Source organism: Eriocheir sinensis, chromosome 1, assembly GCF_024679095.1.
Source record: "Eriocheir sinensis breed Jianghai 21 chromosome 1, ASM2467909v1, whole genome shotgun sequence".
In the NCBI taxonomy this organism is placed as follows: Eukaryota; Metazoa; Arthropoda; class Malacostraca; order Decapoda; family Varunidae; genus Eriocheir; species Eriocheir sinensis.
Genome location: NC_066509.1, coordinates 4,647,164 through 4,661,082, shown reverse-complemented (window position 1 = coordinate 4,661,082; position 13,919 = coordinate 4,647,164). Strand labels below are relative to the sequence as shown.

General features: G+C 40.1%; 2 protein-coding genes across 6 annotated transcripts in view; both read left to right on the top strand.

Moving 5' to 3' along the window:
* Positions 1–11,288, top strand: part of LOC126984254 (uncharacterized) — a 31,741-nt gene extending 20,453 nt beyond the window's left edge. For 2 of the 5 annotated variants that reach the window (XM_050838020.1, XM_050838148.1), the window contains exons 2-3: positions 8,463–8,599; positions 9,665–11,288. In XM_050838020.1, the coding sequence (XP_050693977.1) occupies positions 8,476–8,599; positions 9,665–10,932 (1,392 nt within the window). In that variant the 5' untranslated portion in view covers positions 8,463–8,475 and the 3' untranslated portion in view covers positions 10,933–11,288. Of the gene's footprint in view, positions 1–1,971; positions 1,997–4,612; positions 4,772–4,869; positions 4,894–8,462; positions 8,600–9,664 lie in introns of those variants that run through there. The other 3 variants (XM_050837906.1, XM_050837953.1, XM_050838052.1) reach the window with 3 other exon arrangements.
* LOC126984489 (uncharacterized) overlaps positions 1–11,288 on the top strand; it is a 29,137-nt gene extending 17,849 nt beyond the window's left edge. Inside the window, exon 3 of the mRNA XM_050838231.1 lies at positions 10,984–11,288. The gene's annotated coding sequence lies outside the window, so the exon portion shown is untranslated. The remainder of the gene's footprint in view (positions 1–10,983) is intronic.
* Positions 11,289–13,919: the final 2,631 nt, after the last annotated feature.

Sequence of the window (13,919 nt, the reverse complement as noted above, 5' to 3'; positions counted from 1 at the left end):
AACGTGCGTGCAGAAAACGAATTCAACATTGGCTGTGAACCTCCCAACCTAAAGGCAAGGGTTGTCGGCGCCGGGGAGGAAGACAGCCCCCCCCCATCAACTTCCAGTGGCTCTGTTCATCTCGAAGACGTAAGTACTCCCAAAGTATGTTTTTCTTTTTTGCTTGTTTGTTTGATAGTGTACTTGCCATTTCCATTTTAAACTGGAAGCAAATTATTAATATATTTTCATTTTGTATCTATCTCTATCTCTATCTATCTATCTGTCTATCGATCTATCTATATGTATGTTTGAAATAAACGGTTAAAATGATTCGTTTCGGTATAGCCTACACTGAAAATTGTCACCATGTCCAAACTGTGTGGCGGCGGCGGTGGTGACGGCACGCCACAGGCAGCGGGTCACCGGCGGCACGGTGCCACACAAGGGTGAGGGTTAACATTTCCAGTCCAATCGCCGCCGTACGTACAGCATGGATTTGATTCTATTTGATTCCATCGACAGAGAAGTGCTTTTATTACACAGTGACATAGAAGTTGATATTGCTGAGCTGGAGTTGATCCTGTGTCTTCGTCTTCACCACAACGAAAAGAAGAAAAAACAAAAGAAACTGAGGGCATATTGGACCAAGCCATGATTATTCGACGAACTTCCTTTGGGCATTATGAAAACCTCATGAAGGAGTTAGCCCTAGAAGACCCGGACAGTTTCCGTAACTTTCTGAGAATGGACCAATTAAACTATGTTCAACGAGCTGCTGCAGAGGTTGGGTCCAAGAATTAAGAAGAATGACACGTTCTTTCGGAAGACCATTGAGTCAGGGCTGAGACTGGCAATTACCCTACGATATCTGGTAACAGGAGACAGTTATAAGAGTCTTCAATACAGTTTCCGTGTGGCCCACACCACCATCTCCAAGATAGTACCTGAAACCTGCGAGTCAATCGTACAAGAATACCTAGGGGAGGTTCTGCTGTGCCCTAAAATACCTGAACAGTGGAATGAAGTGGCATCCCTTTTCGCAAAAAGGTAGAATTTTTACCATACTGTTGGTCTGGACGGTAAGCATATAGCTATACGGTGTCCTCCAGGCGGGTGTTCCATATATTACAATTACAAAGGATTCCACCATTGTTTTTCTCGCCCTGGTGGATGCTGACTATAAGTTTCTGTATGTGAATGTTGGAACCCCAGGAGCTTCCTCTGATGCCGGAATATTGTCAGCAACAGCACTATGGTCTGCTTTGGAGGATAATCTTATTGGTCTGCCTCAACCTGAACCCTTACCCAACGACATCACACCCATTCCATACTTTCTGGTTGGAGATGACGCCTTTCCACTAAGACCCTGGTTGATGAAGCCATTTCCACATAGAAACATGAGCAATCAAGAAAAAATATTCAACTACAGACTATAAAGGGCATGCCGGATGGTTGAGAATGCATTTGGAATAATGGCAAGCAGATATGTTGATAATTTTTAATGAAATATAAATATTTCTATCATGTCTGTGTCTATACTTTTGAACCTATTCTTTGAACTTGTATGAAATATCCATTATGTGTATTCTTTTGTTGATTCATACGCACATAAAATTTAAACTTATCTTCTTAGAAATGTTTTTCCTTGGTGAATACAGAATAACTTTATTCAGAAATTAATAACTCCTAAACTTATTTCAGATTTAAGTGCTGGCTAACAACAAGCCCACTCCATCCCAAGAAAGTGAAGTCAGTTGTGTTAGCTTGTTGTTGTCTCCACAACCTCATTAGGATCAGATACCCATCACAACATACCACCTTAATTGATGAAGAGGATCCTGCCTCCCACCAAGTTGTTCCAGGTGCATGGTGAGATGGTGATACACTCGCCTCTATCGAACATGTGCGAGGGAACACTGCGACAATGGCAGCGAAAAATCAGAGAAATTACCTCCGAGATTACTACAACTTTCCAGTTGGGCGTTTGGAATGGCAAGACAGAATGATATAAGATGTAAGTATTATTTTTATAGTAACAACAGCAGCAGCAGCAGCAGCGGTAGTAGTAGTAGTAGTGGTAGTAACAGCAGTAGAAGTGGTAAGGTTTTACACATTTATTGCCTTCATAAAGTCAATACACAATTACTAGATTTTATGAGAAAGAAGTTACCACCTTCACTTATGCATTTTAAGCAAAGTTAAAATCAATAGAATCTAAAAAAAAAAAAATCTTCATAAAAATGTTAACCAAAATATACTTCATACATGAAAACCACCAAGACAAAAAAAAGTGGTACAGGGTTATCATCATAGACGTAAAGTACGCTCAAAAATAAGAAAACTAAGAAAATTAACTGAATATATAAATTAACTGTGATGGCGTGTCCCTGTCAAGTGACCATCGTTTGTGGCGGTGTGGGTGAGTCAGACAGGTATTCCGTGTGGGAACAGTAGTGTAATAGTGTTTTCTATGCCTCTGGAACTGTCCGCCCAGCTCTCTTTCGACGTAGATATTGGCGGCGGAAGAGTATCAACGGTGTCGTGTGGGCTCGCCTGGAGCATTGGTATCAAGTTGATGTGAGGGGTCAGAGGTTGAGTTGATGAGGAAGAAGAGGAGGAAGAAGACAAGGGAAGCGTGGAGCTGTGGAAAAGGACAAAATTTAATGTGATGCTGATTTTTTGTTTTATTTGTTTTTCATTGGCGAAGGAGGCAGATCACAACCCGCGACGCGCCGCTCTTCACTCCTTACAGCAAGCAGACGTCAACTGTCTCAATTTTTCAATATAAACAAATGAGCCTCGACTGCGCAAAATGCATTGAAATTTATCATGATTTTTTCGTTCGTTATTCATCTATTCGTTTATTATTATTATTGATTTGGGATTATTCATTTATTTGTTTTTCATGGTTCTCTATATATTTTTTTAAGTGCATTCTATATTCTCAAATGTCTCAAATAGCAGTTTACTTTAGGGCATTCCAGCTAGAGGTCACCGTGTCCTTCTGCCTGTTGAGGGTTACCAACAAACTAGCACTTCCAAAGCAACAAGTCATTAGCTAGTTTCATACTTTCTCCTGCCTCATACCCTTGCCAAGTGAAGGGATGATGATGGCGATGTGATTTGATGGGCTAAGCTACGAGTAGGCTACACAGATATTAACTATTCATGTGCCAGTTGTCTATTTGGAATCATTTAGCCTACTCCTCGCATTTGGTATTTAAATTACTCATGGTTGTTGCCTGCTGTCTTCCTCTTCTACCTCTTACCCTCTCTCTTCTTCTTTACCTCCTCCTTCTCTTCCTTCGCCCTTACCCCAGCCCTTACATGTGGCCTTGGAAAAGAGAGAGAAAGCAGGTAGCCTGATTATAATGATGATAATATAAGAACTCCCGAACATACTCTATACATAATCTGAGAATCTCCCTCTCTCTTAAAACCCACGAAGACTTGTCAATATTGGTCAACACGGCGTAGCGAGGAAACACACGCGCCGCCGCCCTTATCTAGAACACGTGAAGGCACTGTTGCAGGTTATCTTCCCGGATATGATCGCTGGGGGGGCTCGTGTGTGGCTCAGGAGTGGCTGATAAGGGGCGTGTCCGGGTAAGCCAAAGCTGGCAGGAAAGGAAAGCGAACCATGCAGCATGGAAAAACTGCATGGAAATTATATAAAAGGAGGAGGAGGAGGAGGAGGATGGTGATGATGGTGATTATGGTGGCGATGGTGAGGATGTTTCTATCACTACCACTACACCAGTAACATCTATAATTACTACTACTTCTACTACTTCTACTACTATATACTACTACTAGGTACTACTATAACTTATTACTATTATTATTATTGTTATTGTTATTATTACTCTCATTATTAGCATTAGTATTATCATTATTATTTTCATTATCATTATTATCATTATCATCTTCATTACCCAAATCAACCTTATGTAAATGAAGTGTAATCACAATAATCTTTTCCTTTATTTTTCCTCAAGTTTACTTACGAATAGATCTTTCTACCTGTCAGTTTTTCTCTTTCATTGGTGAAACATGTGATGAAGTTTTGTAAACGTAGTTACTATATCTATTTTCACTCAAAGATAGGTATATACATTTTCGTGTCGTGAAATCACCATGTCGCAATACTGGTCCACATAAGCAGCTGTCTGATTTTTTGTTTACATGTGTTAAAGAATAATTGTTGTATGCGATTGCTCCAGATCCGGGTGTGAAGTGCAGGGATATACAGGGCTAAGATAAGGGAGACTGTTTCGATTAGATAAGGAAAGCAGTTCACGCAGGAGAGCTGGACACACCCACTTCGCTCATGCCACTTTCATCTATGCATAAAAGTTCGTTTCTTTTTATCATGATTATATCTTTCTTAGTGAAGACACTTCCGGTAAGATGTCCGGCATGCTGCCCGCGTCAAAGCTACACCGGCAACTTGTGACCTACTTATACGAACAGGTTGTTATTACTGATTCATGCTGTAATGGTGTATTGATTTGTTCTTCTCTTAAGCTCGATTGCCGTAGGGAAATGGATCAAAACCTGTGACATTACGCCATTTATTGCATTAATTTAACTGACAGGAGGCAAGCACAAACTGCCACACCACGATGATAAGGTGAAAAGTGGCCTCGGCGCTGGCGGATGCACGATAGCCTCGGTTGTGTATGCATATGCCCCACCCACCCGTGTGTGGCACTCTTTGCTCGTGTTATTGTGCCTGGCTCCCTCACACCACCAACACAGGTCCTCTCCTCGCCTTCTAGCTGTGAACGTAAGAGAAACAGCTACTTGTTGTTACAGTGCCATATCAGTGAGGTGCGTAGGCGACTTGCCATCGATTAAAACCCACAGTTCATTAGGTTTTCTCTTACCCAGCGGAGAAGAGCTTTTGAGGTTCGTTTCATCCTTTAATCTTGAAGTACTACCCAAGGGCTGTGAGTGCACCCATATACTCATTGACAATTACATTCATCCCTCTCCCCATTAGTTAGTTCTCTATATAGTTATTCAGTGTGGGTACTGGCAACGCATCTTCACTACCAAACGCAAGCCTGAGCCAGACGTACGAAACATAACCTTCATTCAGAGAGAGAGAGAGAGAGAGAGAGAGAGACCAGTGATGCCATTTTAGCGGATTTTCCGCTAGATCTGGCGGAATTGCAGTTAATCTAGCGGGAAAAATCTTAGAATTGACAAGAGTAACTGGCGGATTTTCAAGACCAATCTGGCGGCAAATTTTTATAGCTTCACCTATCATCTGGCGGATTTTTTAGGTCATCCTAGCGGATTTATAAATTTTGAGTTGGCAACACTGAGAGAGACACAAGTAAACAAAGTGAAGCAAGAGAGTGCTGTGGTCGGCCCCCCTTCCCCTTACCAATATACAAAATGGGAAAGGAGTTAACTAATAGATTCAGTGTTTATTACAGGCTTACGTCATTGATACGAGGATATTGCGGGTTTTTATCTATGTTGAAATTCTTGACCAAAGAAAGAGTAGATTGTTTTTACTGAATGTATGAAAAGATGATAAATTACTGCTTACGCCTTTGCATAAATAGTTGTAGACATAGACCTACCTCAAACATTTAATTTCGCATCGATTTGAACAGTAAATTTTGTAGCAGTATTATTATTATTATTAGTAGTAGTAGTAGTAGTTCGTAGGCTAATAGTTGTACTATCACAGCAGCTATTGTTATTGATTATGTTACCTATGCATTCTACCACAAAAAGATACGTACTCACGAAAATCACTTTTTCTGAACAAGGGCAACAATATAACAATTCCAATGGCAACATACAGAAAGAAATGCCATCGCCACACTAAGGGAATGACAAGCGTGCTGGGGGAAAATACATAAATCGTTTGAAGTATTTTCTCTATACTTTAAGCCTCACTGATCTGAAAATAATTAATTGGAGATCACAGGTGAGCTATTAAAGCTAATGTACTTTTCCGCGTGTCTGCCCAAGGGTTAATTTTATGCTAATTCTTATTACCAGCAGCTGCCGGACTGATAGCGATAATTTATAATGGTTTATTCGGCGCCATCAATTGTCATGCACGCACCGACCCCATGCAAACCCAAAAGAGTGCAGACCCCATACGGCTCATCCACATGCATAATCAGCCATTGTATATGGTATTATTTCCTATTTTCTCAGTGTGCAGTTAACAGGGTTGGAAAAAATCATTATTTAAAAAAAAATCGATTTATTTGATTTAAATCAGATTTTTTGGTTAAATCGATTTTTTTACTTTAAATGATTTTTTTATCGGCGTCGCAGCGCCGATCAACAGATTGTCCATCTTCTTAGTGTTATTTTCCTGGCTTACCCATGCATTGTTGACATGACATTGTATAATAACATATGTTAGCCCTGATGAACTGTGGCGCCGGTAGGCTTCATAGTAGGGCCTGATGGTGGGCCCCAGCCCGTTGTGGCGCAAGCAAGTGTTTATAGTGGCGCCATCTTTACTTTTCAGCATTTGCCATTTTAGATCCCTAGTTGCATAATATAAATTGTTGGAGGGGTGTTGGAGGGCCATGCGACGCCGATCTAGCACAGTTTTTGTGCTATTAACACTTGTTTGCATTAACGCTTGTTTGTTTCCACTGGTTATTTGTTTGTCTTATGAGGCCATTTTCTTCTATAAAACTTGCCGAGTGTTAAATGAAACCTTAGTTTGATTTACATTACCCAAGATGAGTTTTTCACATAAAAATCATAAGTAGGATTAATACTTTAATTTTTTTCATGCTTTTGAATATTTTTCTTGTAAGAGATAGCAATGATTCACTGAAGCCTGACTTGCTACAGGACCAGTACAGGCTCAGTGCAGGACAAGTAGACTTGATACTTTTCTTGTACAACTGGTTCACATGTTCTTCCTTCTTCCTTATACGTGTGTATATATATATATATATATATATGTATATATATATATATATAAATATATATATATACATATATATATATATATATATATATATATATATATATATATATATATATATATATATATATATATATAGGTGGCGTAGGTGGTAGCGTACTGGGCCCACATTCACCGCGTGATGGACGACGCGGGTTCGAATCCCCACGCTTCCACTCGGATTTTTCAGTCACCGCCGAGTGGCTTAAAACTACCCACATGCTGTCCTGAAGACCACCCATCAACCCGGACTCTAGAGGAAGCCGTCCAAGCGAATCAAGAACGAGTTCCGGGGGGCAGCATGAGCCAATGCAGGATGGCGCCACTATAAACACTCGCCTGCGCCAGAACGGGCTGGGCCGACCATCAGGCCCCACCTGGAAGAAGCCTTGGGCCGACCATCAGGCACCATAAGGAAGAAGCCTACCGGCGCAATAGGCAATCAACGCAAAAATATATATATCTATATATATATATATATATATATATATATATATATATATATATATATATATATATATATATATATATTAAAATCATTAGATATTTTACTCGATATATCACTTAAATCATTGCAAATACAGTATATTTAATTTTGATTTAAATCATGATCTTTTTTACTCTGATTTAAATCGATTCAAACCACCTGATTTAAATCATTTGATTTAAATCAAAACAACCCTGGCAGTTAACCGCGAAGTCTCTTAACCTTAGGCTGGACATTCACCTGACCCGTATTCTCAGACGTTTTCGGCTTAAACGACAAATATTTCCGAAGGCCACAAAGGAGAGAGTCGGGTTCTCATGAGTGTTCTCCGCGTTCACGGTGCAGAAGCCTTGTCAGATTATCGCTAGGCTCATAACACCACCCAAGGAAATATTAACACAGCCTCCACGAAAGCCTTAAATTGTCAACTGTGAGTGAGTGAGGCCAGGGACGTTTGAGGATATGGACCCCAGCACGTAAAGTAAAATGAAAACTAAGGCGAGGTTCTTCATAGTTTCGCATCGACACACCCTGTTACTAAAAACAAATGTATCCATGTTCTCGGGGCTTACACACCCACGTTAGTTAAGGCTTTGATAGAGTGTTTTATTATTGTTATTACTCTATTGTGTACTATCAACATTATCATTATATACTGTTGAGTCGTGCCCCACCGGCCCCGTCACTCCCTTCCCCACCCAGTGATCTCGGGCCGGACTGAGAGGCTTAATGGATTGTCTGCTGGCGTCCTCGGGCGTGCTGCCTCCACTCTGCACCTGCGGGAGGGTGTCGTCAAACTTCCTAGTCAATCAGGCTAATGACGACACTAATGATGGCGGAGATGGTGCTTGTGGCGGTGATTAGCATCGCAATAATAACTTTAACACGCGTGACTGTAATATACGTTGACTTGCATGACTGGAGAGAGAGAGAGAGAGAGAGAGAGAGAGAGAGAGAGAGAGAGAGAGAGAGAGAGAGAGAGAGAGAGAGACCTTCAGATAAGGTAATTAATGAAGTCCTCCCTCTACACTATAGGCTTCCCGCCACCATGAAGGAGCCAAAGACAGGAAAAGAAATAAGCAAGAAGTGGGCGGAACACATCCTGAAGGAGCACAGGGCAGCCACCAACCCGCCAGCCCTCCTGCGGGTTGACACCTGCACCGTCGACAAAGGTTGGAGAGAGAGAGAGAGAGAGAGAGAGAGTTTCATATATATATATATATATATATATATATATATATATATATATATATATATATATATATATATATATATATATATATATATATATATATATATATATATATATATATATATATATATATATATATATATATATATATATATATATATATATATATATATATATATATATATATATATATATATATATATATATATATATATATATATATAACAGTAACAACGGTTCTCTATATAAGAAATTCAAGAACAGGTTCTTGCACATCACATATATATATATATATATATATATATATATATATATATATATATATATATATATATATATATATATATATATATATATATATATATATATATATATATATATATATATATATATATATATATATATATATATATATATATATATATATATATATATATATATATATATATATATATATATATATATATATATATATATATATATATATATATATATATATATATATATTATTTTTACATATAGACCATAGATCTATATGGTATAGTTGGAGGGTAGCAAGATTTAGGGGGTTGCCAGCGCAAGAAGGATTGAAATATCACATTCATTAAGGAAAAGGAGGCGCAAAATTGGTGATCTCATTGCAGTTTTCAAGATTAATGGTCTGAAAAGAAGAAGGTACCTAAAGGCTGAACAGAGACCGTGCATACTCCATACCGTCCTTGTTTAGAAAGCCCCACACAGGTGTGCATGAGTCAGCCAGGTCCTATTGCCAGAGCTCCATCCTGCCCTATCTTCCGTAGTCTTTATGTTCAGACCTAGGATTCTTATTGCTTAAAGAAATTTCACCAGCCATACAGTTGCGTCAGTCTACTCTATGGAGTATGTAATAAAATAGACAATACTTAATGTGAATCAGTTAAAGGCAGACAGGGAGATGGGACACAAACATCTCAAAATTTGCAGATTACAACTGTAGAAATACATACTACATCTTACTTTACTACTTCAAAAGTATGTATTTAATTGCTATAAATCATTCCATCAGATAAAGGGGATGGCTACAACTCTGAAGTGTTTTTCTTCACCGTGGAGACAACAGAGCAAGAGGAGTCTAGCTCACCCGAGACGAAGAAGGTGTACCATCTGGTGGGAAAGTTCCTGAGCCAAGAGCCCCATAGCCAAGTGATGAACAAAAAATTAAAGTCACACTTAAAGGAGTACTTAGTGTACACAGAGCTCATCCCTGCTATGAATAACATGCTGAATGAAAAGGCACCTGAGGAACCAAAAATCTCCTATCCTGAGCTGATCTATGGGAAATGCAAGGGCCAGGACTTTGTTTTAGTCATGGAAAACTTACAGTATGCCGGGTGTGAGATGAATGACAAGCGGAAAGGACTTGACGATGAACACCTCAAGGCAGCGGTGGACCAGATTGCACGGGTTCATGCTCTTTCCTATGTGCTCTGTCAGACAGCAGATGTGAGCAAGTACTCTTGTTTCCCATCAGTCGGTGAGCATATCAGTATCTTCATCGCCATGATGGGAGTAATGGTTGACAACTGTGTCAGATTCCTTACATCTTTTGAGAAGACACAGGAATTGGGAAATAAATTAAAATCATGCCAGTCTATTTTATTAGAAAAATTATCTGCCTCTGTTGTTGACGACTTCCCAATCAAATGCTTAGTCCATGGCGATTTTTGGAACAATAACTTTATGTTCAAATATGCTGCCGCTTCAGATGAGCAGAAAATCATTGAAGAGGTGAAGCTCATTGACTGGGGTAACGCTTCCTGGGGCCCCCCAGTATTTGATCTGCAGTACCTGGTGCACACCTCCACCACCCGCACCACCAGGAAGGACCATCTGGACGAGGTGCTTAGCCAATACCACGAAACCTTCATGAGGCTCACCACTCACCTAGGGCACCCACCTGCCAACTGGAGTATTGAACAGCTTAAGTCTGAATGGAACAAGACTTATTCATATGGTTTTCTTGTAGGTTGCACACTTACACAGGGAACTTTGAGCACAACTAATCCTGCAAATAAAAAAAATGAACCTTCCGTGCTGGACAAGCCAATGCTTTTTCCAATCAAGTTTGTTGTGGATGGCATGACGATGGGAGCAGCCAAGCTACTCTCACCTTTGCTGCTGTCTGGAGGTGGGAAAAAATTTATTGTGAGTTTTATGAAAAAAATTATGAAGCCAATCTTAGAGGAACTCAAATCTGGCAAGAACGAAGCAATGAACACAAGACTTCTCGATTTAGTCTATGAAGCTGATGAGAAGGGACTCCTAACAACATAATGCAGTTTAGCAGGATCTAAGCTGAGTATATTTATTTCCTAATTCAAACAGGTCTGTGGGTGACCCATGACAGATTACGATTAGAGTCATAATGTTCAGTAGACCCTTGAAATAACAGACAAGGATACTATTGAATGACTCATTGGGCAAGACATAAGGGTTCAAGCCCATAAGCCCTCACTGTCTTACCATGTGGAAGGGTTTGAAGCAGTGTCTGTCTTGTCACTTCATGACATGCATGGTCATCTACTTAGCCAACAAATATTTGGCACTGTTGAATATCAGGATGTCATTCTCCTCCTAACTATAAACATTATAACTTTACATATTTATATACAATAAAAATTGAATTTGGATGGACTGAGTGACATATTCCTATCAAATTGGCAAAGTAAAATATGTAACCAGGTGGAAAGAGCATGCATGTCAAAATGTGATGCTTTCTCGTGCTGAGACATGAATCCAATAGGCAGCAGCTTGTGAATCTAATCTACCAACAGACTCAGAAGAAATAGTACTAGGTGAGCCATACTCATCTGATACTGAATGAAAATAAACAGCAAAAGGCTGTAATATGTACCTTCTGATTTTTGGCAAAATGTAACAAATCATTATATATCACAAGGTAAGAAATAACAAGTTGAATAATATCTTTACAATGCAAGTTTTTATCTCTGTGAAAGTGTAGTGACACGACTTGCCTGATGGGCGAGCCTCCCATAACCCACTTAGCCAGTGGGGTACCTCTTTGGCCGACTGGTAAAAGAGTGGCTCACCCGTTACGCTGACCGCGGGCTCCCCGGCGCCGGCAAACCTTTCCTTGTCTGGATTAATTTCTCGTGTGTTTCGTTACACGCAGTGGTCGTGTGGGAGTGTATTAAAGAAAAAAATTCTGGCATTTCACTGGTGGCAAAAGCGGTGGGCATCCTCTCCTGTGGTTCTGTTGTGTCACCCCGAGAGGGTAACAGGTAGAGTGATGGCCCATGCTTACCTAGACATCTTACCTAGACGGGTTCCACGAGAAGGGAACCCCACAAGTGCCAACACGCCAGCAGAATACATATTTGTGCAGTTACTCTTAACACTAAAACTATTAAGCCGCTGCTGGAATGTGTGTTGATTGCACAAAGTAAAGACTAGTTATAAAATATAATGACATATGTATATAAGTGAAATAAGTATTTATATTTATATTGCTGTAAGTAGAATAAAGTAATTTAGAGTTAATATGTTCTTTGACCAGAGTGTTTAGGGACTATAGTTAAAATGAGATCATATGAAATTATATATGAGAATACATTGGTATTAGTAGGGGTTAAAATTCGTATAGCCTTTGACCAAGGTACTCTGCTAGTTTTCTCTTAAGCACAGTTAAGGATGTTGACAGGATAACTGTGTCTGGCAGGCTATTCTACAAAGCAATCACTCGGACTGAGAAGTATCGCCTACGTATTTCTGTGTTGCTGTGGGGTAGAAATATTCTGTGTGAATTTCCACGGGTCCTAGATGATGTCTGGAGGGAAAATAACTCAGAGGGTTGCACAGGAGACAGGCCATTGAGAATGTTCCAGACCTTGACTATGTCAACTCTAAGCAGTCTGCCATGCACAGAAAAGACCCAAGGCATCCAGTCGGGAGGCATAGTCAAGATGCGAAAGTCCAACAATATCCTTGGTCCATCGTCGTTGGACTCTCTCAAGCATGTCGGTATCACCTACATACCCTGTGTGCCATACAACTGAACAAAATTCCAGCACAGGACGGATATGAGAGGTGAGAAGAGATTTCATAAACTCAGGCTCACGGTTAACTGTGCTCTTAAGTAAATTCGACGAAATTCCTGCAGCTTTATTTGCAAGAGAGCGTATGTGCTCTCCGAGGTTCATAGAAAATGGGAACAACACACATACATTAATCTAAATAGGAATGGGGAGCCGTGTAGTGACACGACTTGCCTGATGGGAGAGCCTCCCATAACCCAGTTAGCCAGTGGGGTACCTCTTTGGCCGACTGGTAAAGGAGTGGCTCTCCCGTTACGCTGGTCGCGGGTTCGATCCCCGGCGCCGGCAAACCTTTCCTTGTTTGGATTAATTTCTCGTGTGTTTCGTTACACGCAGAGGCCGTGTGGGAGTGTAGTAAAGAGCAAAATTCTGGCATTTCAAAAGAACAGTGAAAATATAAACTGTACAGGTAGAAAATGGCACGTACTCTACTGAAATGATTGTCTATGTATTTCATTATCCAAAAGCAGAAACTGTTTTAGGCACCAGACAAACTTGTCACACTCACCAATTTAACATGTAAACTGTTTAATATCAGTTGTATAATAAAATATCAGCCAACAACCCAATAGACTAACGTTCATCTTCATTAACACCATTCCATTTCTCATGAGAGTGAGGGACCACAAACTCGCTCAAAAATCTCATTCATCATGGTCTGATCACTTGCTGGCTTGGGGCTACACATTCATGGATCTTTGGGTACGACTGGGACCTCCCATCACACCCACACACCCCCAGGATGCGGGACACAAACCCCATCTGACACTCAGTATTCATTCACCGCTGAATGGACACGAGACACGGATTAGACTAACCATCCCCCGTCTTCACTTCGCCAGGGAATGGAACCCGGCACTTCTCATTTACGAGGCAAACGTAAGAACCACTGCATTACAGAGGTCTGTTTTTCATGACAGTGAGGAACCACACTCAAAAAACATGGATGTGTGTGTGTGTGTGTGTGTGTGTGTGTGCTGGGTTCCAAACAATTAATGTATACCAATGTAATTACCTGATGCAGAAGAAATTTAATTGCTTATGCTCTTGTGGATACTCCTGTACTGAATTCCTGCTCCATAACCCAAGTAAAGTGCTTGCCCTAATTTGCTCCTCACCTTGAAAACATATCAATCGCTTTGTATACTTATGAATAAAAGAAAGTTCAGCTCTTCCACTACCTTATGAGCTCCAACTCCTATTTCA